Below are 27,441 nucleotides of genomic sequence, written 5' to 3'. Positions count from 1 at the left end.
GGCTGCCGCCTGGCTTTCGTCACCCGCTCTCAGGGTGGGGGGAATCTCTGCCACACCAGCGGGGCAGGCACAAGCTGCTGTGAAGCAGAGGCCCCCAGACTGCTCCAGGCCCTGCCCGGTAGGAGTTTCAGCTCTGCTACTCCCCCCAAGAACAGTGCGCCCCACAGGGCAGCAGTGCCAAGGAGGAACACGGGGGGCGGGCTGTGGGGATCGAGACCGACGTCATCCAAATAGTCCCGGGGACAGAGGGCAGGCGCCCAGCACCTAGGCCAGGAGCCCCAGCAGCCGCGGGGTGCGTGGTGGGCTGTGGGGCTCAGCGCATGTGCTTCCCCACTGTGACCCGACAGCAGGCTCCCAGCCTCCTCTTTAATCCGGGGGACATACAGCTGTGGAGCGGAGGGGGACGTTGGGGTACAGTGCAGGGGCAAGAGGCCTGAGGAAGCTGGAGGCCAGGGCTGCGGGGGGCTCTGGGAGGGGCTCGGGCTCCCACAGGTGTCCATCCCAGCTGTTCCTGCCATCAGGATCCCACGCAAGTGCTCCGTCCCGGGCTGCAGCAGCGTGACAGTGCGGGGGGCCGTGGGGGCGGGTGCTCAGTAGCCTGCGGCCTCCCCACGCTTCCTGGGGTCCGAGGCGGCGTACACGCAGGCGCCCTCCTGGAACACGGCCTGCACCACGTTCAGGAAGAAGGGCCTCTTGCTCTCCGTCTGCCCGCGCGCCTTCAGGGCCGCCTGGACGTCCTGGAAGGGAGTGGGCAGGTGCAGCTGAGGGCAGCGGGCCTCTACCTCTGGGTGGGGGCCCGGGGCCAGACCAGCTAGGGGCCCTCCCGGGAGCGGAGAGTGGAACCGTCCTCCCAGGCCCAGCTGCTCCCAACAGGGACAAGGTGATGGCTCTGTGGGAGAGAAAGGTGGGGCCCTGGGCAGTGAGCTTAGCCTGATATGTGGCTGACCCCCGGCACCGCACGTATCCCCCAAGACTGTGGGGAGTGTCTCACAGAGGGAAGAAGGAGCAAAGCAAAGCTGGGGACCCCAGAGATGGAGCCGTCCCTCTGCGGTAGAGGACTCTGCTCTCTGCCTGGCCAAGGGCAGGGACCGAGGCGGAGGGATCTGCTAGTGCCAGAGGCGGGTCTAAATGAAAACGCCTCCATGGGCCTGAGAACATGCTCTGCAAGTGGCAGAAAGCAGGGCGTCGAGCTGGACGGGGCTGGAGGACTTTGCCCATGCTCCAGTGAGGACAGCGGGTCAGGGACAGCGTGTCGGGCTTGGGGTCCGTCTCCCATACTAGGTGCCGCTCCGTGCCCCCTTCACTGCTCACTAAATCTAGGCTTTCCCCAGTGAAGTCCTGTTGGCTCGAGTCCTGGAGTGGAACCGTCCAGGGGAATGCCGGGTGCCAGGCGCATTTCCAGGAGGGGAGAGGCCGGGCAGCTCAGCCCCTGAGCAGGGCCAGGACCGGCACAGGCCCTCTGACAAGTAAGCCTAGAGCCTCACAGATCCGAAATTCCGCTCCTGGTGGGTGTCCAGGAGAAAGGAACACACGTGGCCACACCAAAATAGAGCATCGTTTGTTAGAGCCCCAGTGGGGGCTGGAGTCATAGTACAGGGGGCGGGCGCTTGCCTTGCACGCATGACTCGGGTTTGATCCCCAGCACCCCATATGGTCCCCCAAGCCCCGCCAGGTGTGATCTCTAAGTGCAGAGCCAGGAGTAAGCCCTGAGCACCGCTGGATGTGACACCATCCCCAAAAAAATAAGAAAAAAAAAAAAAAAAGCCCCAATGAGCCCGGACTGGGAATGGGAGGAAGAGAGGATGATGGGAAGTGCTCTGGTTTCTCCCTCTCATGCCAGCATCAGTGGCTCCCACTGTAATCTTGGCGGGAGATTAATTAAATTAATTAAAATTGTGATCTTTCTTTTGGTTTGGGGGCCACACCTGGCAGTGCTCAGGGATCACTCCTGGCAGGGTCTGGGAACTGACCCTGGATGCTGAGGATAAAACCCTGGTCAGCCCTGTGCAAGGAAAGTGCCCTACACCGGCTGTACTGTGGCTCCAACCTCTATGACGTTCTTTTTGTTAAAAAAGAGGGGCGGGTCAGAATGTGTTGCCGGAGCCCTTGAGTTTCTGTAAGCAACACCCCTCCTTTCCCTGCTGTCCTAGGGCGACAGCTGAAGGCCGGCCCTTCCCGTCCTCCCCAGGCCCTCCTCCACAGGACCCCGGGTGATCAAGAGGTCCCGGCAGGTCAGGGAAAACTCCTAATCGCTGAAGCAGCCAGAGACAAGCATGAGGCCGTGGCTGCAGACCCCTGCCCCGCCCTGCCCCTGCCCCTGCACCCCCTCACCTGGCTGAAGTTGGGCTCATAGTTCACGAGGCCCAGGCTGTTCACGTGGACGATGGGGGTCTTGATGGCCGCTTGCAGGTCCAGGCGAAGCCACAGCTTATTCATGATGGCCTAGGGGACGGGGGCGGGGAACCCCCGAGGGGGCGTCAGCACCCCACACCAACTCCCGCCTGCCGAAGGGCTGCCCAGAGCGGGTGCTGGGCCAGGAGCGGCCACACTCACCTGAGCCACCGCCGGGATGATGAGCTCCCCCCCAGCCCCGCCAATCACCAGCTTGGCCCCCTGGGTTCTACTGATCAGGATGGAGGGCACCATGGACGACGGGGGCCTCTCACCTGGAACTGAGGCCACAGCGTCACTCCAGACCCCCAGACCTGCCCCCCATCGCTGTCTCCCCTGCAGGCCCAGCTGGCCCCCTCACCAGGCTCGGGGATGGCACCCCGTGGGTTGTGCCTCCAGCACAGATCCAGGAGCTCGTTGTTGAGGAGGATGCCAGTGCGCGGGGAGTACACCATCGCCCCGAAGCTGTGAGCAAGGGCGGGGCGTGTACTCAGCTCCCAGCCCTCCCTGCCCTCCAGGCAGCTACCCCAGGACACACTGTACTGTTCCTGGCATACACACACACACACACACACACACACATGCACATATGCATGCACACACATGCACACAGATGCGCATACATATACATGCACACACATATGCACACACGTGCACACACATTCACGCATGCACATGTGCACATGCACGCACACACATACACATGCATACATACACATGCTCACACACATGCACACACGTGCACACACGCACATGTGCACATGCATGCACACATATGCACATACATGCACACATACACCTGCACATATACACACCTGCACACACCTGCACATATGCACGCACACACATGTGCACACACCCATGCACCATACTCATGTGCACACACATGTAGACACAAACACATGCATGCACACGCACACACACACACACACACACGCTCCCCACTAGAAACACCTCATGGGTACAACCTATTTCCCCGGCCCAGCCGCTCCATCAGGAGTATTGGGGTGCAGGACCCATTGGACAGAGAGGAAGGAGGAAGGAGCAAGAGCAGTGTGCTGCCCCGGAGACCACCCAGGGCTGCCTGAGGGGCTGGTGGGGTCAAAGGCAGTGTGGAGACCACAGTGGGTTTGGGGGGTTGTGGAGGCAGAGGTGGGCCCCCCCAGGGCCCCACGCACGGAGTGTTGATGGTGCTCGTGGCCGCCACGGCACTGCCGTCCTCCCCCAGCACAGACACGTGGGCAGTGCCCATGCGGGGGGCCCAGGAGCTGGCCAGGCTGTAGTGGGAGCCCGGGTGGTCGCCCCGGTCATCAATCTGCTTCCGGATGCGCCGGGCCATAGCCTCCTCCAGCAGTTCATGGGAGGAGTTCTGGGGGGCAGGAGTGGGGTCAGCAGGAGGCCGGGTGAGGTGGTGTATGCCGGACCCCTGGCGGGACCTTCTCCAACCCACTCTCGAGCCTGGACACCTCCAGATCTGCACATCCTCTCGGTTCCCTGGGATCCAGGGCCACGCTGTCCCCCGTACCTGCCGACCCAGGGCCCCTCCCCCACTGAGCCCCACACTGAGCGCCCCCTGCTGCCCCCCCCAACATACTCTGAGCCCCACCCCATTCTGGCCTGGAACATATGCTCCGCCTCCCACTCCACCCTGCTCTCTGCTCTCAGGGCACACGGAGCTCTGGTGCTCTGACCCTCCCGCCACCCAGAGCCCCGGGGCACCCCCCCCCCCCCCGCGGGCTCTGCTCTAGGACCCCCTTACCAGGATCTCCGGGTGGATGCGAGGATCGCAGAGGCGCCACCTCTGCCCCTCAGCAAACTTGAGCGTCTCCACAAGGTGGTGGTACAAGTCCACGCGCCCGCCCAGCCTGGCCACAGACTCAGAGGAGAAGTTGAAGCCTGGGGAAGGGTGAGGGCGGGCGGGGAGGGGGCATCACTCTCTGCCCCGTCCAGCGCGTTCCCCTCAAGCGTGTCCACGTCCTAGGCTCCGGGATCAGTACTACCTTTGGGACCAAATGCGCAATTACGCTCGGGATCTTGAGAGGAGCAGAAGGCCCTGGGTTATTCGGGTGGGTCCTGAGCCGCATTGTCCTTCCAAGACAGAGACAGGGGGGAGGAGGCGCGGTGCCGTGAAGGCGAGTGCTCGAAGGCCGGCAGCCCCCTGCTTCCCCGGAACTGCAAGAGGCCCAGAGCCGTGCCGGAGGCAGCCGCGGGCAGGTCCCCTGTGGCTTCTGGAAGGCAGGACTCAGACCGGTCACCTTCCTGCTATGTCCACTTTGGAGCCGGGGGCAGCGCCCAGGGCCTCACCGTGCAGGCAGGTGTGTGACCCCTTGGGCACACCCTGACCCCCCGTTGTTTGGTCCTGCGCTGCAGCCACCACAGGGAACCAACCCGGCCATCTGGGCCTCACCTGGGCATGGCCGAGACCCCCTCTCCAGCCCTCAGTGGAAACACAGAGCAGGCAACAGGGATGGGTCTCTCGGGGGTCCTCAGCGGGTGGGGGATGCCAGCCCCTTCCACAGAGTCCCATGGGCGGGCAGCCTCAGAGGCTGTCCATGGACCCTTTGCCCTGCCCATCCCCACTGTCCCCATTTGTGGTCTGGATTTAGTTGAGTTGGGGGTGGGTGGGTGGGTGAGGTCGGATTTAGGACAGGAAGCCCTGGGGCCTTACCTTGGAGCACATTGAGGATGAAGCTGAGAATGGCGCCCCCTGCGGGTGGTGGCGGGGAGTACAGCATATACTCCCCCAGGGGCATGGCCAAGGCGTCCACCACCTCAGGCTGGAAGGACCCCAGGTCCTGCATGGTCAGCTGAGTGTCTGGGGTGAGATGAGAGGGCCTCATGGACAGACAGCACCGCCTGGGCTGGGAGCTCCCCTCACTGGGCTTCCAGACCCCAGGATGTTACGGGTACAGACAGGAGGCGGGGAGACAGAGACGGGGCAGGCGGGAAGGAGGCAGAGCTGGGGGGATGGGTCACTCAGGCACACGGCCCCCGCTGGCCTGCAGGCCATGTCGCCCAGAACCCCGGTCTTTCTCTCTCACAGGGCCACCGGCAGTCTGGACAGCTGACCTTCCCTGGCAATGTCCTCCAGCAGCATCTGGCCCAGCTTCCCCGAGTAGAACGCTTCCGGGCCCTCCCTGGCCACGGTCTCCAGGGTGGTGGCCAGTGCAGGCCATGGGAAGGGGTCTCCAGCCCGGAGGGGTTCTGTGCCATTGAAGAAGAGCTGCCTGGGGGTGGGAGGAGCTGAGGGTGGGGCCGGGGCCGGTGGTAGGGGTGGGCGTGGGGGGTGGGCAGCGACCCTGCAGGGCTTTGGGGATCCAGGAGGGCCTCGGAGCACGTGCCTCTGATTGCAGTGGGCTGGGTCAGGCCCAGGAGTGGGCTTCTGTTGCCCCCCACCCCCACCCCGTCCCTGACATCCTGGCTGGGCTGGTCCAGCCCCCATCTGACTGGTTCTCTCCGCTCCAGAGAGGAGAGGCCGGGCGGGTGGGTGGGCTGGCGGGGAGGGGAGCGGTGGAGAAGGGGACCCCGCAGGCGCAGGCCCCTTCTCGTCAGCCAGCGTGCGAGGGGAGCCCGGCTGGCCTCGGGGCGGTGTCCAGCGGGGCTCACCTCAGGGACGACGTTTTCAGGTGGGGCTTCAGCAGGCTGCTGTTCAGGAACAGGGCGAGCACGGCGGGCAGGCGGAAGCCGCCGCGGAGCAGCTGGATGGTGGGCTGGAACAGCTGCGCCCAGGGCAGGCGGCCGTGGCGCCGGTGGGCCTCGGCGTAGCCGCGGAGCTCCCCAGGGACCCCGATCCAGCGGACCCCTGAATGGCCAGACCTGTTACCCAGCCCCCACCCAGCCCTGGGGCTTCCAGGCCTGCCACTCATGCACCCACAGGGCAGCCTGGGGTCGCCTCCCCCCGAGATCGCGTCCCTGCCACCCCCCACTCAAACCGGCCAGGCTTCCCACCAATTTAAAGTCAGTTCTTAGGGCTCCGTGCACCCCTGGGGCCCCACCCCACACACCTCCCTGGCCTGTGCTCAGAATCTTTCCACTCAGACCCCTCCCAGGGAAACGAGCTCCAGTCAGCCGGGGTCTCTGCAAGGCTGGGGGGGGGGGGGGCCTCCCAGCCTGTCCCCTCCCCTCCCAGCCTCTTCACCTTTGCCCAGCGGCTGTGCCGGCGCGCAATGGTCCAGCAGCCCCGGGGAGGTCTTGGCGGGCACTATCTCTCGGGCGTTGATGACCTCCACCTTCCCTGGGGCGGGGCGGGAGGGCGAGGGTCAGGGGCTCCCCGCCCACAGCCCTGCTCCAGTCTCTGGCTCCACCTCGGTGGCAACACAGGCCGGGCGGGGCAGGGGCAGGGGGAGACCCCGGGCCGGCTGGGCTCACCTGTGCTGGCGTTGTAGATGGTGAAGATGACGCCTCCCCCCAGGCCCATGCTCTGAGGGTTGACCACTCCGGTACAGACCAGCGCCGCGATGGCCGCGTCCACAGGAGAGCCTCGCTGTTGCAGGACCGCCCTGAGGACACGAGTGGGTGGGGTCAGGGGCGGGGCTCCTGCTGCCCCCATGCCTCAGTTCGGTCGGGACATGCTGGGTGGCACCACTCACAGGCCCACAGTGCCCACCCCCCCAAAGCACCCAAGATGCCCCTTCTAGCTGAGAGCAGATGCTCCCCGCAGTGCTCCTGCAACCCGGGTCCCGATGTCCACTCACCCAGCCCCACTATCTCCCTGGCAACAGGAAGACCCCCCCTGGGCAGGTCCCAGGACTACCTGGCCGGGGCAGCTGCCGGTCACTGCAGACACACCAGATGGGGTCCTCCAAGACTGGGCTCTCAGGGGAGGCAGGAGCCTGGACCACCCTGGGGTGCTGGTGTTTGTGGGTGCACTTGAACCATGAGGCCCCTCAGTCGGGGGCGCAGGCCTGTGCCATGGTCTGACAGCTTCCCTCTCACCTCAGGGGAGCCTCCCCGCCCCATGGGGCCTCTGTCCCAGCTCCCTCCTGCAGTCCTCCCGAGCCAGGCACCTCTGCTCGGGGACCCCTTGGGCACATGTGCGTGCGCCTGCTGCTTCCCTGTAATCTCAGAGAGAGCGGCCTTGATGCCAGGATAGTGAGGACAAGGTATAGAAACACCTAATTAAATAGAATATAAACACCCCAGTCAGACGGGAGAGACAGTGCACGGCACTATCTTCCTTCCTTCCTTCCTTCCTTCCTTCCTTCCTTCCTTCCTTCCTTCCTTCCTTCCTTCCTTCCTTCCTTCCTTCCTTCCTTCCTTCCTTCCTTCCTTCCTTCCTTCCTTCCTCTCTCTCTCTCTCTCTCTCTCTCTCTCTTCTTTCTTTCTTTCTTTCTTTCTTTCTTTCTTTCTTTCTTTCTTTCTTTCTTTCTTCCTTTCTTCCTTTCTTTCTTTCTTTCTTCCTTTCTCTCTGTTTTTCTTCAAAAAGGCTTCATTTGTTAACTTTGCTTTCTGGCTCTGTGCTTGTTCCTTCAACACCTTCTCGACGGTTTTCTACTCCTCAATAAGCAAAGCTTGATCCTGTCTCAGACGCACTTGCAACCACCATAGGTCTGGCTGGCGTGTTTTTTGTTTTAGGCACCTCTTTTTTTATTTTTTGCTTTTTGGGTCATACCCGGCGATGCACAGGGGTTACTCCTGGCTCTGCACTCAGGTATTATTCCTGGTGGTGCTTGAGGGACCATATGGGATGCCGGAGATCGAACTGGGATCGGCCACATGCAAGGCAAACGCCCTCCCCTCTGTGCTACCATTGCTCCAGCCCCAGTTTTAGGCACCTCTCGAAGAATTTTAGGACTCAACAGCACGGACTACTCCAAGCTGGCTGGGGCGCCATCACACGCAGATTCGGTGTCTTCCCAACCTTTTTGGTATGAATGTAACCAATTTTATTTCCAGGGGTTCGGGACAGCCTGGTTTTGCGGGAGGCTGTGCTATACGAGACCTGACGGGGTATGTCAAACGCTGGACCACTCTGAAGGCCCCGAAGACTCCGTCCCAGAAGAGCAAAGGCATTTTCTTTCATGACCTGGGTTTGATCCCTGGCACCACCTGGAGTCCTCCGAGCACCACCAGGAGCAATACATGAGCCCAGAGCCAGATGGAGTCCTGAACAAAACAAGCCCCCCCAACCCTCCCCCAAAGAAAACTGCCCCAAAGTCAAAGGATGAAGGGGGGAGAGACCTTTCTACCCGGTCGCTCAGCTGCTGTCTGCTGCAGTGACGGGAGTCGTGCTAGCCCCTGGCTGGCTAAGGACTGAGGGGCTGGAGCCCATACTGGGGCGATGATGAGGGTCCCAGACAGCACACGTGACACCCTTACCACTGGACTGTCCGCAGGATCCCAGAAACATCAATATGCAAGTCAATGGCTCCACCTTCAAAGCTTAATTAATTAATTAATTAATGGTTCATGGGCCACATCTGACTGCTCAGTGCTTACTCCTGTACAGGTTTTTTTTTTTTAAAGTACAGTTTTTGTTTGTTTGTTTTTTGCTTTTTGGGTCACACCTGGCAATGCACAGGGGTTACTCCTTGCTCTGCACTCAGGAATTACCCCTGGTAGGGCTCAAGGGACCATATGGGATGCTGGGAATCAAACCCGGGTTGGCCGCATGCAAGGCAAATGCCCTACTCGCTGTGCTATTGCTCCAGCCCCTCAGTGTTTACTCCTGGTTCTGTGCTCAGGAATCACTCCTGGCGGACTTGACGACCCTATGGGGTGCTGGAGATTGAACCTGGGCTACACATGTGCAAGGCAAGTGTTCTATCTTTCTGACACTGGAAGTTGATTTTAACTGGCACTTCAAGGGTCTGTAAAAATAAATGCTGATAGGTGGGTAGGGCATTTGCCGCATGCAAGAGTTGAATCCCTGGCATCCCTTATGGTCCCCTGAGCTCCCTGAGGAGTCACTGCTGAGTGCAGAGCAGGAGTCAGCTCTGAGCAACACAAATCAAAGCAGAACGACATGCTGGTCAGTTGGTCTCTTTGCCAGCATTCAATTAAGATGTAGAGGGAAGAGCTGACCTCTCAAACAGACGCACTCCCATGGCTGATCATCCTGGTGCTCCCCTGCCTCCCATTTGCACCTCCTCCTTCCTAAGACCCTCTAATTGGCCTCTCTATAATGATGGCCCCGAGGTGCCCCTGTCACCCCTTCTTGTCCTCGCAGCCCACTTTGAAGTAAAGTTCAGGAATGAGACCAGGCCAACTTTTAATTCTATCAACTCCTTGGACAAAAGCTGAACTTGGGGAAATTGCTAAAGAATTCTTGGATGCTCTGAAAGACCTTATAAACTTTGCCAGAGTTTAGTTTGGCCATCTAAACTTGGCCAAGTTACTCTGAGTTATACCAACTTATTCAGGCTGTAGGGGATGGCGAAGCCAAGGAATGAACCACAAATTTAATTCAAGGTTTGCTCTAATTTCTTTTTTTTTCCTCTTTGGCTTTTTGGGTCACACCTGGTGATGCTCAGGGGCTACTCTGGCTCTGCACTCAGGAATTACTCCTGGTAGTGCTCAGGGGGCCATAAGGAATGCTGAGGATCAAACCCAGCTGGGCCGCGTGCAAAGCAAACACCCAGCCATGCTGTATTGTCACTCCAGCCCCTCCTCTGATTTCTCCTTAGACGATTTCTCCAAGAAAAAGCAACTAGTTGGAAAAAACTCGAAAGGATGGTCTCATAGGGTCATCCCCAAATTTACAGACTGGGAAAAAATTCTACAATGCGTTCAAAGACCTGAAGAGAATGTGCTTGGTTATGCTAATTCAGTCAAAGAGTCAAAGCCAACTTTGGGTGTAGATGATGAACACTGTGGTACCATTTCCTTATTCTATTCTTTTTTTGATTGATGGGTGAGAAGGAGAACTTGTGACTTTGGTTAAATGGCACTGGTCTAACTAGGCCACAATGGAAACTCGTCCTGTGCTTAATTTGGCTGAACAATTGTGACATGGTGCTGAATGTACAAAACCAGGCTGCACAAATTCAACTGTAGCAATGGATGCATAAATCATCCTTTCAAAGCATCCATTTCTATGGCCTGTGAGAACAATACAGGTGGAACTTACTATTCGGACTGTGCCTGTTTCTTGGCTGAAGAACACATTGTTAGCATATGTACTGTTGGCTGATTCATCTTTTCAGATATGCCTTTGGAGCTGTTCGTGAATTTGACATACTTTGGAAATAAAGGAGACTTATTTCTGTGTGTGTGTGTGTGTGTGTGTGTGTGTGTGTGTGTGTTAGGGGTAGGAAGCACAGCTAGCAGTGCTTAGGACTTACTAAAGATTTTCTTATTCTACTTAAATTTTATTCTTTTACTTGTATTTATTTTTTTTGGTTTTGTTTTTTGCTTTTTGGGTCACATGCAACAATGCTCAGGGGTTACTTTCTTTTTTCTTTCTTTTTTTTTTTTTTGCTTTTTGGGTCACACCCGGCTATGCACAGGGGTTACTCCTGGCTCTGCACTCAGGAATCACCCCTGGCGGTGCTCAGGGGACCCTATGGGATGCTGGGATTAGAACCCGGGTCGGCCGCGAGAAGGCAAACGCCCTACCCGCTGTGCTATTGCTCCAGCCCCTCAGGGGTTATTTTCTGTCTCTGCATTCAGAAATTACTTCTGGCAGTGCTCTGGGAACCACATGGGATGCTGGGGATTGAATCTGGATCAGCTGCATGCAAGGCAAATGCCCTACCCGCTGGATTACCGCTCTGGTCCCTATTCTTTTTTTTTTTTTTTTTGCTTTTTGGGTCACACCTGGCGATGCACAGGGGTTACTCCTGGCTCTTCACTCAGGAATTACTCCTGGCGGTGCTCAGGGGTCTGGTCCCTATTCTTGTAGTTTTTATTCCCTCATCTCTACCCTTCCCTTCATCGTTGCTGTGATAAGCAGGGGCTGCACACACTGACTGTTTTTTAGCTCTGGAGTACACAGGGGTTACAGTGCTTGCATACTTGGCTGTGAGGCTCGCCATGCTTTGCTCTGCTTTAGCTGTGATGCTTGCACACGTGCTTGCTAGGGAGAACATTCCTTTCTCTGGTGGGGCACACATCTAACAGTGCTCAGAAGACCATGCAATGCTGGGGATTCGACTTGGACTTCCTGCGTGCACCGTGTGTGTTCCAGCCTGCCAAGCTCTCTCAAGTCCAGAGGGAGCACTTTTAGTTGAGGCACACAAGCAACGGCAGTGGTGCTCACTGGGAGTCGCTGTGGTGCTCACACAATGCTTGCCAGAGGCACCTCTTAGCTTGGGGCTAACACACTTCCTTGTTAGTGCTGAAGCTTATGGGGGGAGGGGAGTGTCATCCACACCTCCTGCTGTGTTGTACTTGCACATCTGGCTGTGGTGTGGCGAGATTTCCGGTGCCACGGATCACAGACACCCCAGCCACAAGGCTCAAAGAGCAGAGATGCCGGGACCATCCTCAATGCATGTGGGACCCCGGGAAATTGAACTCATGGCCACACGTTCAAATAGAAAACATGCTTGCAAGGCAGGCTTTCAAAGCCTCTGCAATATTTCTCTGGGACCACAAAGGGAATTTTTTTTGTGTGTGTGGTGGTGGTGGGGGTCGGGGGCACACCTGGCTGTGCTTAGGGCTCATTCCTGACTCTGCACTCAGGAATCACTCCTGGTGGTGCTCGGGGGACAATATAGGATGCTGATCATTGAACCCAGGTTGGCTGTGTAGAAGAAGGCAAGTGGCCTATCTGCTGTACTATCTCTCCAGCCCTCACGAAGAGAATTTTATCCTCCTTACGGGGACGAATGAAAGATAACTGGAAAGGGGCTGGAGAGGGAGTATAGCCAGTGGGGCTCCTGCCTTGCATGTGGCTGACCAGGGTTCAGTTCCTGGAATCCCATGTGGTCCCCCAGGCCCTCCAGGAGTGATCGCTGAGAGCAGAGTCAGGAAGCAGCCCTGAGCACCACCGGGCATGGCCCCAAACCAAGCCAAACAAAACCCGACAGAAGAACAACTGTAAGGCGTGGGAAGACAGAGGGCTGGAGCATGTGCTCTGCGTGCCAAAGGCCTTATTCTGTCCGTGGCGTCGCACGGAACCCTGACTTGAGTTCCCTGCCTGGAGTAGCCCCTGAGCGCCACTGGGTGTGATTGCAAAACAAACCAGCCATCAATGCTACCTAGACTCCTGTCATGAAAATCCCATGGTACTCAAGCGAGCATATGGAAAAGAGGGATGGGTGGGGCCCTTAGCAGCTGGAACATGACTTCACTACTAAGGGTGAAAGTGTAAAGCACTATTACTATGTTTTTTAAAGAAAGAAGCATAGGGGGCTGGAGTGATAGCACGGAGGGTAGGGCATTTGCCTTGCATGCAGCTGACTCAGGTTCGATTCCCAGCATCCCATAGGGTCCCCTGAGCACCTCCAGGAGTGATTCCTGAGTGCAGAGCCAGGAGTAACCCCTGAGCATCGCTGGGCAAGACCCAAAAAGCAAAAAAGAAAGAAAGAAAGAAAGAAAGAAAGAAAGAAAGAAAGAAAGAAAGAAAGAAAGAAAGAAAGAAAGAAAGAAAGAAAGAAAGAGAGAGAGAAAAGAGAAAGAAAGGAGGAAAGAAAGAAATAAAGAGAGAGAGAAAGAAAGAAAGAAAGAAAGAAAGAAAGAAAGAGAGAGAGAAAGAAAGAAAGAAAGAGAGAGAGAGAGAGAAAGAAAGAAAGAAAGAAAGAAAGAAAGAAAGAAAGAAAGAAAGAAAGAAAGAAAGAAAGAGAGAGAGAGAGAGAGAGAGAAAGAAAGGAAGGAAGGAAAGAAAGCAAGCACACAGAAGAAAGTAAAAGCAACCCGGTGGCCACACCACCGCCACGCTGCAGTCCTCCGCCAATCCTGTCCCTCTCTCACTTCCCTCCAGACCCTCAGGTTTCTATAGCCATCAGGGACAATCTGAAGAAATTTCAGCTACAAGTTGCTCAATGAGAATAAAGTTGGCAAAGCCGCAGATGCCTTTTCAATCAGGAGAAGAATGTGTGGCCTGGCCCCAGTAAGTGACTGGCCTCCCACTCCAGCTGCAGCAGTTCTAGTTGTGTCTGAGACCTGACTTGGGACAGTGCTCACCGGGCACTGGGTGGCGGGAGGTGGCGTGGGGAGCAGAGACTTGAGGACGGCAGCAAAGGCTCCTGAGCGGCTCCTGCTGGGCCCCGAGCACAATCCCGGTAGTGCAGCTTCCTCTGGTGAGACAGTGCTCCCGTGGGCCCTCAGACGTTGGCAGCTGAGTTTCATTCCAAGGCCGCCATCCCAGGCATCTACAGCTATGCCTTTTGACTGCTCTTGTTTCTTCTCCCGTCCCCTCTTCCCTTCCTCTGCGTTGGGATGGCTCTGGGTCACTTACACTCGGGTGCTGGCGCGCCCACATTTGGTTGTGGACCTCTGTGGGGGTTGGTGGCTTCCTCTTATGTTCCTTTCTTTTGGCGGGGGAGGGGGGAGTGTCGAGGTGGTGACAATCCTCAGTGTTCGAGGGCTCCTCCTGGGGGTGCTTGGGGGACCCTGCGGTGCTGATCTCTGACCAGGATCACAGCATTAAGTGGCAGGGCAGGGGCTCTAAGCCACCGAGCAAGTCCCCCAGCTCCATCACCAGGAGTCACAGTTAAATTACTCATTTGTCTGTTTCCTGGAGCCTCCGCAGCCATGTTTGGGCCTCTCCTGGCCATGCTGGCTGGGCTGCTGGTGGAACTGACCGCTCCGTGCTCCGTGCTCCATGCTCCGTCCTGGTGGTGCTCAGGCCCTGCAGTGCTGCAGTGGAACTCTGGGATCACACATGCAAGGCATGTGCTGCCCCCGAGGCCAAATGCTCGGTCACAGTGCTCCCTGGGGTCGCCTACTTAGCTGTGATACAAGTGTTTTATTTAATGGCATTTGGGGATCCAGAGAGCAGTGTTGTTGGAGCCTGTGGGGGACGCTTGAGTCCCTCAACCATTCCCGGCCCCCAGGGTAGAATATGGAGCCATAGCACAGCAGTAGGGCATTTGCCTTGCACGTGGCCGACCCGGGTTCGATTCCTCTGCCCCTCTCGGAAAGCCCGGCAAGCTACCTAGAGTATCTCACCCGCATGCAGAGCCTGGCAAGTTACCTGTGGCGTATTGGATATGCCAAAAACAGTAACAAGTCTCAAAAAAAAAAAAAAATGGAGACGTTACTGTGATGCTCACTCGAGCAAATTGATGAGCAATTTGACACCGTGACACAGTCACCGTGACTGTGACAGTGAAAGTGGTTTGCAAGTTTGCTTAGGTCAAAGGTGTCCAGTATCACAGAGCCGGGCACACACAGCGAGTGGATTTTCCTTGAAAGGAAGGATCACTCTGCTTGGGAGTCCTCTGCCCTTCCCAGGAACAAGGGGCTCCTCTCGGAAGCCAAATAATAGAATCTATGCAAAATCTGGCCCGCTCACATTTTCTCTGCGCTTAACCTCCCTCCCCCTCCTGCTTTCTGGAATGTAGCATACTTCCTTTTTGTACTGACTACATTTCCCAACATTGCATTTTCTAAGGCCCTAATTAAATCCCTGTTTTTCTTTATGGTTTTGCCTGAGTCTGTTGACATAAAGAACCAAGATAACACAAACAAAGCCCAAACCAAAGTTCAAACAATGGAGGGTAGAGGGGAATGAGAAATAAAGGAACACAGAAACTCCAGATTAGGAAATTGTCAGACCACAGACATTAAATAACTATATTCAAGGATATAAAAGATAAGAATTTCAAAAGGTAACTGGCAAGTATAAAACATGGAATTAGGAGTTCAATGCTAACAGGAGATTAATATCATACTAAGCAGAGGAAAAGGATTAATTCAATACGAAATGTCTAAATGTAAGTATAAAGGGGCTGGAGAGAGAGTGCAATGGGCAGGGCACTTGTTTGTGTGCATTCCACCTGGGTTCTACCCCTAATACTACATATGGTCCCCGAAGCCCAGCCACAACTGACCCCCAGCACAGAGCCACTGAGCACTTCTGGGTGTGGCTCAAAAACACCAAAACAAACAAAAGAATCTAAGTATGAAAGGAGGGGCTGGAGCAATAGCACAGCGGGGAGGGCGTTTGCCTTGCATGCGGCCGACCCGGGTTCGATTCCCAGCATCCCATATGGTCCCCTGAACAGTGCCAGGGGTGATTCCTGAGTGCAGAGCCAGGAGTAACCCCTGTGCATCGCTGGGTGTAACCCAAAAAGCAAAGAAAAAAAAAAAAGATAAGTATGAAAAGGAAATAGGATAGACTGCAGAAAATAAATTGTGACGGAAGACAAAATGGCAAATACACACACACTCTCTCTCTCTCCCTCTCCCTCTCCCTCTCCCTCTCTCTCTCGCTTTCTGTCTCTCTCTCTCCCCCCCTCCACACACACACAAATACCAGCCAAGAAAGGTTGGTTAAACTGTACTTCAGACACTGTAGATTTTTGTTTTGTTTGGGCTCACATTTGGCAGTGCTCAGGGGTTACTCCTGGCTTTGCACTCAGGAGTGGACTCTTGGTGGTGCTCTAGGGACCATATGGGATGCTGGGGAGGGGACCCATATCAGCTGCTTGCAGGGTAAGTGCCCTTGCCACTGTACTATCTCTCTGTCCCCAGACATAATAGATTTTAAGAAGAAAAGTATTATTAAAGACAACATGGGGGCTGGAGCGATAGCACAACGGGTAGGGCGTTTGCCTTGCACGCGGTCGACCCGGGTTCGACTCCCAGCATCCCATATGGTCCCCTGAGCACCGCCAGGAGTAATTCCTGAGTGCAAAGCCAGGAGTAACCCCTGTGCATCGCCGGGTGTGACTCAAAAAGAAAAAAAAAAGAAAAAAAAGACAACATGATGATTATTATTATAAAAACTCCAATTCAACAGGAAGATATAAAAATCTGCATGTTCATTTGACAGTTTTAAAATACACGTAGCAAAACCTGGCAGAATGGGGGCCAGGGAGCTATCCAAGCGTTGGACTTCTAAGCTGCATGTTGGAGTCCTGGGTTTGAGCCCAGCACCGCAAGGTCACTCCAGCCCCTGAACCACCAGGGGTGTCCCCCACGCCCGCCCCATGGACAGAAGGAAAAGAAGAAATAGACAAATATACGTAATAGGAGACTTTAACATAATTCTTCCTAGTAGAATAAACAGGACCAAGAGCTGTCAGACTAAAGATTCTGATTTTTATTTTGTTGGCGGGGGCGCTGGGTGGGGATGAACCGAGCCTGGTGGTGCTCAGGGGCCACCTCAAGTCCTGTGCTCAGGAGTGACCCCGGGCTGCACTTGGGAAACCAGGAATGTCTCCGGGGATTCAAGTCAGAGTCGGGTGCATGCAAGGCAAATGCCTTACCACTGTACTCTCTCTAGGTCCAGCCTTAAAAAATGGAATGACATCACTACAATACACTGAGCTACACATGTAGAGGACAGCATTCAGAAGGTGCTCAGCTGAATGCACGTCCTTTTCTTTTTAGAGGGGGACGGGTCATACTTGGTGGTCCTTGGGTGTTACTCCCAGTTGTGTGCTGAGGGGTCATCCCTGGCTGTAAACAGGGGACCATGTGGGGCCATGGTACAAGCCTGGGTCTCCTGCATGCAAAACCTGTGCTCAGCCTGTTGAATCATCTCTGGGGCTTCTTTAAAAAAATTTTTTTTTAGCTGTTTTTAGCTTTTTACTGTTGAGGGGGCCACACCTGGCAGTCTCCTCGGGCCCTGAAGTTCCAGGGATGGAACTCCAGGGCCACATGCGAGCCAGGCTTGTGCTCTACACTCAAATCACATCCTGGCCCCGTACATTCTTTTTTTTTTTTTTTGCTTTTTGGGTCACACCCAGCGATGCACAGGGGTTACTCCTGGCTCTGCACTCAGGAATTACCCCTGGCGGTGCTCAGGGGACCATATGGGATGCTGGGATTCGAACCTGGGTTGGCCGCGTGCAAGGCAAACGCCCTACCTGCTGTGCTATCACTCCAGCCCCTCCCGTACATTCTTTTTTGGAAGACTGAGAATATTTATGAAAGCTTTTCATTTGCTGGACCTGAAAATATGTCTTAACATCATCATCACCATCATCATCATCATCATCATCATCCTGTTGATTGTCAAATTTCTCGAGCAGTCTCAGTAACGTCTCCATTCGTCCTAGCCCTGAGATTTTAGAAGCCTCTCTCTACTCGTCCTTCCCAACGATGCCGCATTGGAGGCTCTTTCAGGGTCAGGAGAGTGAGACCCAGCTTGTTACTGGTTTTGGCATATGAATACACCATGGGGAGTTTGCAAGGCTCTCCCATGTGGGCAGGAAACTCTTGGTAGCTTGCCAAAGGTTCTCCCAGAGGTAGAAGTAGGCTACAAGATATTTCGCAGCCACTTGTCTTAACAAGTGTCAAAAAACTAAAATCCAGGTGTGGGGGTAAGGGGGAGGAGCGATAGTACAGGGGTTAAGATGCTTGCCTTGCATGTGGCTGAGTCCACTTCATTTTTGGGAGGGACCCCTGAGCATGAAGCCCCAGAGCACTGGCAAGACCAAAACACACCTCCCCCCGCCCCCCGAAAAGAAACAGTTTGGAGCCGAGTGGGATGTGAACACCGTAGATCAAAACCTGTGGGGCTGGAGCAGCGTGAGGGAGGGTGCGGGAAGAGAGGCTGTGGGGAAGCCTGGGGGTCCCCCTCTCTGAGCACCTCTGCTCAGCTGAGCTCGGCTGCAGCTTCCGGGTTCCCCGCCAAGGCCTGTCATCTCACGGAGGATCAACCTGGGCTCCCCAGCAGGGCAGAAGAGGTGCTGGGAGGAAGAGTCGAAGAAGTGGCAGCGACAGTAGGGCCAGAGGACAGAGAAGATTGAAAGCTACTTTCTAAGTGGTCGAAATGATCAGAGAAGACAAATACCGGGAAGGAAGAGGCCACATGTTTTAAGTCCTTGTGTGAAATAATACAAGGAACTGAAGAATCATAAAGCTGCCAAAGCTACTCAGGGTGGGAGGGCTAGAGAGACAGAACAGCGGGCAGGGCTATTGCCTTGCATGCAGCTGATCCAGGTTCGATCCTCAGCACCCCACATGGGCCCTCAATTCCCACCTGGAGTGATCCCTGGGAACAATCTGGAATGAGCTCTGAGCACCACCAGATGCTCAGAACAACCTCGGTACTTTGGGGTTGGAGAGAACACTAGAGCCCTGCATGCAGGACGTGCCAGGTTCATCACTGGCACCAGAAGCCCCCTCAAGTACCACCAGAAGGAGCTCCCAAACACCAGAGCAATAGTCTCAGCACCTCTGGGTATACCCTCCAAATGAAATCAAAAGTTAAATGAAGTTAAAGCTACTTTGACCCAATCTCTATCCTCTAAACACTGGATACCTTGCCTTGTTTTCCCAGGAATTATGGGAATGCTGGTGTCATCCTCCATACCGAGTTGTGGTAAGGGAGAAAGAACTCGCATCAGAGCCTCGCCAAGAAGACGGGCCCACGTAGCAGATGTAAACTGGAACTGAACATTTCAAAAGGTGCTAAAATAAATTCAGAGAATTAGAGAAGCTGTGAAAGAACAGCCTACATCAGAATTAGAAGAATTCTCAAGTGTGAAAAAATGAAAACTTATACAACAAAGTTAGAAGACTCAGGAGAGAATGTGCAAGAAAGAAAATAGTTCAGGGGCTGCAGAATGCTCAGCGGGCTGGAGTGCGTGCTCTGGAGGTGGGTACCACCCCAGCACTGCAGGGTCCATGGAACATGGCTGGGTGTAGCTCCCAGCACGGAAAAGTAAAGGGAGGTGGTGATAATATTGCTTTCAGGACACAGCTCTTATCTTTCATGGATGGTCAAATGACAGGCTAAAAAATTATTCCGTGAAGGGCTGGAGCGATAGCACAGCAGGTAGGGCGTTTGCCTTGCACGCGGCCGACCCGGGTTCGATTCCCAGCATCCCATAGGGTCCCCTGAGCACCGCCAGGAGTAATTCCTGAGTGTAGAGCCAGGAGTAACCCCTGTGCATCACCAGGTGTGACCCAAAAAGCAAAATAAATAAATAAATAAATAAATAAAATATTCTGTGAGACCGGGGATAGGGTTCGGTGGTAGAGCACTTGCCTTTTAAGTGTGAGCCCTGGTTTGAGCCACAGTACCACACACACAAAAATGCTCTTGGACTCTGTTGGCCTCTAGGACAGATGGAAGCAAACCTGCCTGTGCCTATAAACCCGGGTGCTGTAAAACCTTGGTGGTGGTGGGATGGAGAAATAGTACAGCAGGTAGGGCTCTGCCTTGCATGTGGTGAACCGGATTCCATCCCGGCATCCCATTAAAAAAGAAAAGAAAGAGAATCCATGTGGTGAGGTGACAACAGAGGCAATCAATTGAAAAAAAGATAGAAACAGCTAAAGCTATTATGGGTGGTGAGGCCTATTGTATGGATTAAAGAAAAAAAAAAAAGGAGGGATGAGTGGGGCAGAGTGATAGTACAGCGGTGGGGTGGGAGGTGCGCTCGCCTTGAATGCGGCTGACCTGGACCGATTTCGGGTATCTCAGATGGTCCCCTGAGTAGCACTTGAGTGCAGCGCCAGGAGTAAATCCTGAGCACTACTGGAGGTAGCCCTCAAACCAAAAATAAATAAATAAATAAATAAGGAGGGATGGTAAGAAGGACAGGAGATATGAGAAGTGGAATACGCTGACTGGCTGGTGGGAGGCACTGACCAAGCCCGTGAAAATCTGGTTCTAGGACAGAGTGAACAGGGGAAGAGCTTACGGGGTGGTTTCGGTATTACTCACACCCTAGTGTGAGAAACAAAACCAATAGGATATACATAGCGACTGACACTTTTTTTTTTGCTCTTTGGGTCACACCCAAAAATGAGTTACTCCTGGATTTGCACTCAGGAATTACTCCTGGTGGTGCTTGGGGGACCATATGGGATGCCAGGGATTGAACCCAGGTTGGCCTCGTGCAAGGCAAACGCCCTACCTGCTGTGCTATCGCTCCGGCCCTACGACTGACACTTTTTGTTCTTAATTTTTTTTTAATTTTTTATTATTTTTTTATTTTTGGGTCACACCTGGCGATGCACAGGGGCTACTCCTGGCTTTGCACTCAGGAATTACTCCTGGCTGTGCTCAGGGGACCATATGGGATGCTGGGAATTGAACCCAGGTCGGCCGCGTGCAAGGCAAACGCCCTACCCGCTGTACTATTGCCCCAGCCCCTGTTCTTAATTTTTTTATTGTTTATGTTGGGTCACACCCAGCAGAGCTCAAGAGTTCCTGTGATGGGGGGTATCAAACCCTCAGTCCCCCAGGCAAAGCACAGACTCTAGCCACCCCTTTGAACTATCATCCCAACCCTGAGACAGATTTTTATTGGAAAATTCTCTTCAGGCTCTTGTTTCTTTTTTTCTTTTTTGGGTCACACCTGGCAATGCTCAGGGGTTACTCCTGGCTCTGCACTCAGGGCTCACTCCTGGCGGTGCTGGGGGACCATATGGGATGAGGAAATCGAACCCGGGTCGGCTGCGTGCAAGGCAAACGCCCTACCCGCTGTACTATCGCTGCAGCCCCAGGCTTTTGTTTCTTTTTAGGTCACATCTGGCAGTGCTGGGGGCTCCTCCTGGCTCAGTGCTTCGGGATCTCTTCCAGCAGCATACGGCGGGTGGCGGGGGGTGGGAGGGAGGCACGCATGTAGTGCCTGGGTCAGACTCCCATATGTGCTCCCTCCCTGGCCTGCTGGGAAATGACTTATTCATCAAGGAGCAGGAAACCCTGACATGTGTAGGGAAGGCAGCAGGCTGGAAGCTTGGGCAGGATCTCCACGTGCAAATCTTTTAGGCAGAACTCCCCGCTTCTCTGGAAAAACCCATTTTCGTACTTCAGACCTTCAGCTGACTTCATGAGGTTTGCCCACACGACGGGGAACAATCTGTTTTAATTACAGCCAACTAGCTGTAAATGCTAGCCATCTGTAGAAAAATACCCTCCACATCAACTTCTAGACTAATATTGGCCCGGACCACAGGGAGCCTTGGCCCAGACGCATTAACACATAACGTTAACGGAAGACATCGGCACGGCCGTGCTCGTGGCAGCACCCCTCACCACTGCCCAAATCCGGAAACAACCCACGTATCCAAGACCAGATGGATAAAGAAAATGTGGGGCATGTACACAATGGAAGACGGCTCGGGTGTGAGAAAGGACGAAGTCATGCAATTTATGGCTATGTGGATGGGTCTGGAGGGGGAAGCTGAGTGAAGTTAGTCAGGACGAGACAGACACGGAATGTCTCTCTCTCATATATGGGCTATGAAGAAGCACAACAGGGGAATAACAACTGTCCATAGGCCACCGAAACTGAGAACCCGTCTTGAGTTGGAAGCAGGACAAAGACGAAAGGCAGCGTACGTTCTGGTGGAGGGTGGAGCGCTGGAATAGTCTATATATGGAACCCTACCATTAACAGTATTGTCAAACACAGTGCCTAAAATTAAAAAATTTATAAGGATCTGGAGCCATAGCACAGCGGGTAGGGTGTTTGCCTTGCATGCGGCCGACCCAGGTTTGATTCCCAACACCCCATATGGTCCCCTGAGCACCGCCAAGGGTAATTCCTGAGTGCAGAGCCAGGAGTAACCCCTGTGCATTGTCAGGTGTGACCCCCCAAAAAAATTTATAAAACAAACATAAGAGGAGTGAGTATTGGGGTGGGGAGGTGGCTCACTGGACTCGTGCTCGGGCTTCGCATGACAGAGGCGTGGGTTCCCTCCCCAGAACCGCAGAGTCCTTCAAGCACCAAGAGTGACCCCCTGAGCAATGAACTGGGAGTAGCCCCTAAGTCACCAGGTGTGGCTCAAAAACAGCAAAGGGAAGTGGAACCTGCAGGCGGGGCGGAGAGCATAGTGGTGGTGCAAAGGCCTCGTGGGCGCGGGCCCCTGAGCTCGATCCTGGCACCACCTGGTCCCCCGAGCAGCGAGCCATACAGCCGGTCCCAGTCCCACCAGGGGCAGCCTTCAGGCCCCTGGGCACTGCCTGGGAGGCCCCCGGAAAGGTCCAGCCAAAGAGGACCAACCGAACTTTACACACTCACATTTATGTATGTATTACGTTTTATTTTCCACATTTTTAGTTTTCTTTCATTTTGTTTTTGTGTGTGCCAGGGCCCCACACATGTTTGAAAAAAAAGAAAACATTCCAGGGACTGGGGAGATAGTGCAGGGGATAACGTGCTAGCTTGGCACATGATTCAACCCTCAGCACCACCTCCGGTCCCCTGAGCACTAGCAGGAGCGACGCCCTGAGTGCAGAGCCGGGAGAGAGCCCCAAGCACCGCTGGATATGGCCCAATCCCCTCTCCCCAATTTAAAATTAAAGTCTCATTTAGGAGAAAGACAAAGCAACAACAACCTAAAAGCAGCAGCAGTAAAAACCCGTGGAATGCAGTATGCCAATGTTTGAGGGCAATGGCTACCTCATTGGCATATATTGGTAGAGACTTTGATAATCAATGAGAGTTTGATAATCTGTGTGTCTACCTTATAATCCTCATGAAAATACAATCAAGAGGGGTTCGTTCCAGGAATGCAAGGGTGGCATAATATTCATTGCACTCAGGTGGTTTAATACAGTGCAGAGTGGGTAGGGCGCGTACCCTGCCCACCCAGGGTCAGTCCCTGGCGTCCCACATGGTCCCCACTAGGAGTGATTCCTGAGCACAGAGCCAGGAGTAAGCCCTGAGCTTACTGCCTGGTGTGGCCCCAACGTCACCACCCCCAAATAAAGCTCTGACCCTTACGGAGCCAAGCCCGGGGACTGGGCAGACTCTGGGGTCCTGGGCTAAGGTGGGGGACCCTGGAAAGATGCCACTCCTGTCTTGCGCAGGGTCCCAGCAGGGCCCACTCATCCTGTGACTGCAGGCCTCCGGGGAGCCAGTGACGCCTTGAATACCACCGACTTCCGGGGGGCAGGAGCGGGTCAGTGAACACTCCCCTGAGTCCGTATCAGGTGGGAGGGAGGACGAGCTGCCCCTGCACGGCCCTGGCAGACAAATGTCGAGAGTGCTCCCAAACCACTGCTCTGGGATACTCACGCCATCTGCCTCCAGGAGGAAGACCCCTAGCACCCGAGCCCACTGCCCAGCACACCTCAGGGACGACACCCCCCCCACCCCTGTCACCATGCATCCTCGGCCTGACACAGAAGGCCTGGGTCACCCCCAGGGAGGGATCTTGGCCCTTGGGCCGGTCACTGACCCCTTGTTTTGCCACAGAGACTGGGGACTGCTCCAGCTCCCGCCCATTACCGGGTCCTCCAGCAAGGGCAGGAAACGGTCAGCCAGCACAGAGGACCCCCGGGAGGAGCCACATCCGGCCTCCTCACCCAGGGCACGGAGACCTCAGCCCGGCCACCGCAGGGACGAGATGAGACACGCCAGGGAGCCCCCTCAAGCCCAGGGCAGATTCTGCCGGCCTAGACTCGCCCTCTGGCCCACGCTTGGGGGCAGAGCCCCTCTGCACGCTCCCTGAGGACACACACCTGTCCCCGAGTTGCCTCACGTGGCCACTGTCACCCCATAAGGAGGGACAGAGGCATAGAAAGGGGTTCGGAGGGTCAGGCCAGGAGGGACGGGGAAGGGCCGGAGCAGGGTAGGAATGAATGAAAGGGAGAGAGAAAGCATGCAGGGAGAAGAGAGAGGGGGCCGAGGGGTCCCCAGGCACGCCTGCCTGCAGGGCCTGAAATGGCCTGTCCCCCCTCTGACGCGGACACTCCCCCACAGGGCCCTGACCCTGACATTCCAGGGAGCAGCTGCGGAGGAGAGGCAGCTTGCCCGGAAGGGACCGATTACTGAGGGCCCTGGGGTCGGGGGCCGGCTTCCGGGAAGAGAGTCAGGAAGCTTTTGCCAGCTGGGGCTCCTCTTCATTGACCCCCTCGGAGACGGGTGCCGGCTGCGGGTGAGGCTGACCGGCTCAGGCCTGGCTGATGGTCCTCGTCCAGGCAGGCACCCAGCCGCAGGTGCAGGGTCAGCCTTGAGCCTGGGAGGGACGCTGGACTCACACACGCCTCTGCTCTCCTGACAGGCTGGACCCCAAGCCCGCCTCACTGTCTGCTCTGGACGGGTCACGGAGCACCTTCTTTGCTGGAGCCCAGCAGTCTACTGTCCCCACACTGGCCAGCACACCGCCCTGTCCCCACACTGGCCAGCACACCCTCCTGTCCCCACACTGGCCAGCACACCCCCCTGTCCCCACACTGGCCAGCACAGCCTCCTGTCCCCACACTGGCCAGCACAGCCTCTCTGTCCCCACACTGGCCAGCACACCCCCCTGTCCCACGCTGGTCAGCACACCCTCCTGTCCCTACACTGGCCAGCATACCCTCAGTGTCCCCACGCTGGCCAGCACACCCTCCTGTCCCCACACTGACCAGCACACCCTCCTGTCCCCACACTGGCCAGCAAGCCTCTCTGTCCCCACACTGGCCAGCACACCCTCAGTGTCCCCACGCTGGCCAGCACACCCTCAGTGTCCCCACGCTGGCCAGCACACCCTCCTGTCCCCACACTGACCAGCACACCCCCCTGTCCCCACACTGACCAGCACACCCTCCTGTCCCCACACTGGCCAGCAAGCCTCTCTGTCCCCACACTGGCCAGCACACCCTCAGTGTCCCCACGCTGGCCAGCACACCCCCCTGTCCCCACACTGGCCAGCACAGCCTCCTGTCCCCACACTGGCCAGCACAGCCTCTCTGTCCCCACACTGGCCAGCACACCCTCCTGTCCCCACACTGACCAGCACACCCCCCTGTCCCCACACTGACCAGCACACCCTCCTGTCCCCACACTGGCCAGCAAGCCTCTCTGTCCCCACACTGGCCAGCACACCCTCCTGTCCCCACACTGGCCAGCACACTTTCCTGTATCCACTCTGGCCAGCACACCTTCCTGTCCCCACGCTGGCCAGCACACCCTCAGTGTCCCCACTCTGGCCAGCACACTCTGCCACGGGAGCTAAGCTGAGGGCTGCCGACTCCAGCCACCTCTTACCGTCCAATGTCCGAGCAGACCTTGGAATCCGCGGCGACAGCAGCGTGGGCAAAGGCCTGAGGACCACAGGGGCTGCGGTGTCGGGAGAGGACCACGGCGGACACGATGACGGCGAGGGCCACCCCCAGCCCCAGCAGGACCAGGCTGACCGTGGCCCTGCGGCCCGGGGCCATGGCTCCACGGCCGGGGAGGGGGCGGGCAGGTGGGCCGGGGGGCAGAGGGAGGAGGGGCCCGTGGCGCGGATGGAGGGACTGGACAGAGACGAGGCCGCAGCAGGACACACAGACAGAGACAGGCTTTGGGACTGGCCGCAGAGCAGCTGTCCCCCAGTGCCCGCGCAGGCAGCTGGCCCACGCCTGAACTTCCAGTTTTCAGCCACTGCTCTTGGCTCTGGCCTCTGGCCAGTGGTAGTGTTTGTGGGGAGTTTTTCCTCCCAGAGAGGAGCAAGGAGTGAGCCGCTGCCGTTAACCCCCACGCTGCTGCTCCCAGGCCGCCCATAAGCTGAACCCTGCAGAGCCCCTGCCCGCTGGCCCAGGGAACCACCCCGGTACTGGAGAGCTGGGTCGGGGGACTCAGGGTTCCCGGGTCCCCACCAGCGAGCAGCGCTCAGGTTGTTGGGAGGGGGCAAAGGGAGGGTCAGGATAGAGGGAGGGTCAGGATAGAGGAAGGGGGTCAGGACAGAGGGAGGGGTGGGGCAGAGAGAGGGTCAGGATAGAGGAAGGGGGTCAGGACAGAGGGAGGGGTGGGGCAGAGGGAGGGTCAGGATAGAGGGAGGGTCAGGGTAGAGGAAGGGGGTCAGGACAGAGGGAGAGGTGGGGCAGAGGGAGGGGGCAGGGTAGAGGGAGGGGCAGGGCAGAGGGAGGGTCAGGGTAGTGGGAGGGTCAGGACAGAGGGAGGGGTGGGGCAGAGGGAGGGTCAGGATAGAGGGAGGGTCAGGATAGAGGAAGGGGGTCAGGACAGAGGGAGGGTCAGGGTAGAGGGAGGGGGCAGAGGGAGGGTCAGGGTAGAGGGAGGGTCAGGGTAGAGGGAGGGTCAGGGTAGTGGGAGGGTCAGGGTAGTGAGAGGGTCAGGATAGAGGAAGGGGGTCAGGACAGAGGGAGGGGTGGGGCAGAGGGAGGGTCAGGATAGAGGGAGGGGGTCAGGACAGAGGGAGGGGGCAGGGTAGAGGGAGGGGCAGGAGGGCAGGGCAGAGGGAGGGGGCAGGGCAGAGGGAGGGGTGGGGCAGAGGGCGGGGCGTCTCCCCACTGCAGTGCCCCCCCAGTGCCTATCTCAGAGGGGCGCTGTGCCTCCTCTCCCATGCAGGCATCTCCTCTCTGGGGCCACGGGCCTGCCCCCAGGATGCCGAGTGAGGAGAATTAGGGTACAGGGGCACAGAGGAGCACCCGCACCCCGGCCTCCTTGCGGGTTCTGCGTCTCCCGGGGCCCTGCTAGGAGGTGCTGAGTCAGGCCCCTGCAGGTTCGTCCCCACAGGGTGGCCCCGGGCACCCACTGCTGCCCACCCTGGCCCCCCAGACCACGGTGACTTTGCTCAACCCAGAACCCGACGCACTCCTGGCCCAGGGCCAGTCCCCCCAGAGAGCAGGGACCACAGAGACAGGGGTGCCGGAGGGCGAGGCCGGGCCCTGCACCCAGCTGTGCTGGTCAGGCAGGCCCAGGGCACTGCGCTGGCCCTGCTGCGAAGGTCACTGCTTACATGCCCTCTGCCCTGGGAGCCGCCGGAGGGCAGAGCCGGGGGTCCCCGGAGCCTTGCCTGGCCCCTGTAAACGCGGCCGTGGCCTTTTGCGGGTGGGAAGAGGGCGGTGTGCGTCCCACCAGGCCGGGTGGGCTCAGGCATGCTCCCCCCTCCCGTCAGCACTTGGTTGTGTTGGGCAAGCCTGGGCCTGGCTCCCCCTCCCCCACCCAGTCCGTCCCCCCGGAGGGGTCTGGCCTCAGCGCAAGGCGCTCTGGGAGGGCAGGAGGCTGGCCCCTGCTGGACGGGCGCTCCGTCTCTCCTCTCCTCCAGCCCCCAGGCGCCCCTCCTCGGCCCCTGCCCCCGCTGACCCCGGGCTCCAGGGGCGAG

The 27,441-nt window shown here is 56.8% G+C and overlaps 1 protein-coding gene across 1 annotated transcript; it reads right to left on the bottom strand.

The window, feature by feature from the left end:
* Nucleotides 1-346: 346 nt before the first annotated feature.
* GGT5 (gamma-glutamyltransferase 5) lies at nt 347-25,857 on the bottom strand. The gene is made up of 12 exons (XM_055118980.1): nt 25,383-25,857; nt 6,760-6,890; nt 6,530-6,625; nt 5,998-6,193; nt 5,461-5,618; nt 5,060-5,206; nt 4,151-4,287; nt 3,570-3,760; nt 2,753-2,856; nt 2,554-2,672; nt 2,332-2,442; nt 347-737 (listed from the first exon to the last, which is right to left on the bottom strand). The coding sequence occupies exons 1-12, from the start codon at nt 25,553-25,555 to the stop codon at nt 591-593; spliced, it is 1,710 nt and encodes a 569-aa protein (XP_054974955.1). The 5' UTR covers nt 25,556-25,857; the 3' UTR covers nt 347-590.
* Between the last annotated feature and the right edge of the window lie 1,584 nt (nt 25,858-27,441).

Source organism: Sorex araneus, chromosome 11, assembly GCF_027595985.1.
Source record: "Sorex araneus isolate mSorAra2 chromosome 11, mSorAra2.pri, whole genome shotgun sequence".
Lineage (NCBI taxonomy): Eukaryota > Metazoa > Chordata > Mammalia > Eulipotyphla > Soricidae > Sorex > Sorex araneus.
The sequence above is the reverse complement of the archived record's forward strand: the minus strand, read 5'-3'. Positions and strand labels throughout refer to the sequence as shown.

Bases quoted from the DNA above. Each gene is read 5' to 3' on its own strand.
- GGT5 (XM_055118980.1), bottom strand. From the start codon at position 25,555: ATGGCCCCGGGCCGCAGGGCCACGGTCAGCCTGGTCCTGCTGGGGCTG. The intron at 6,626-6,759 runs GTGAGCCCAGCC...GCCCCGCCCCAG, and splicing joins CATCTACAACGCCAGCACAG to GGAAGGTGGAGGTCATCAAC. The intron at 2,673-2,752 runs GTGAGGGGGCCA...CTGTGGCCTCAG, and splicing joins GGGTGCCATCCCCGAGCCTG to TTCCAGGTGAGAGGCCCCCG.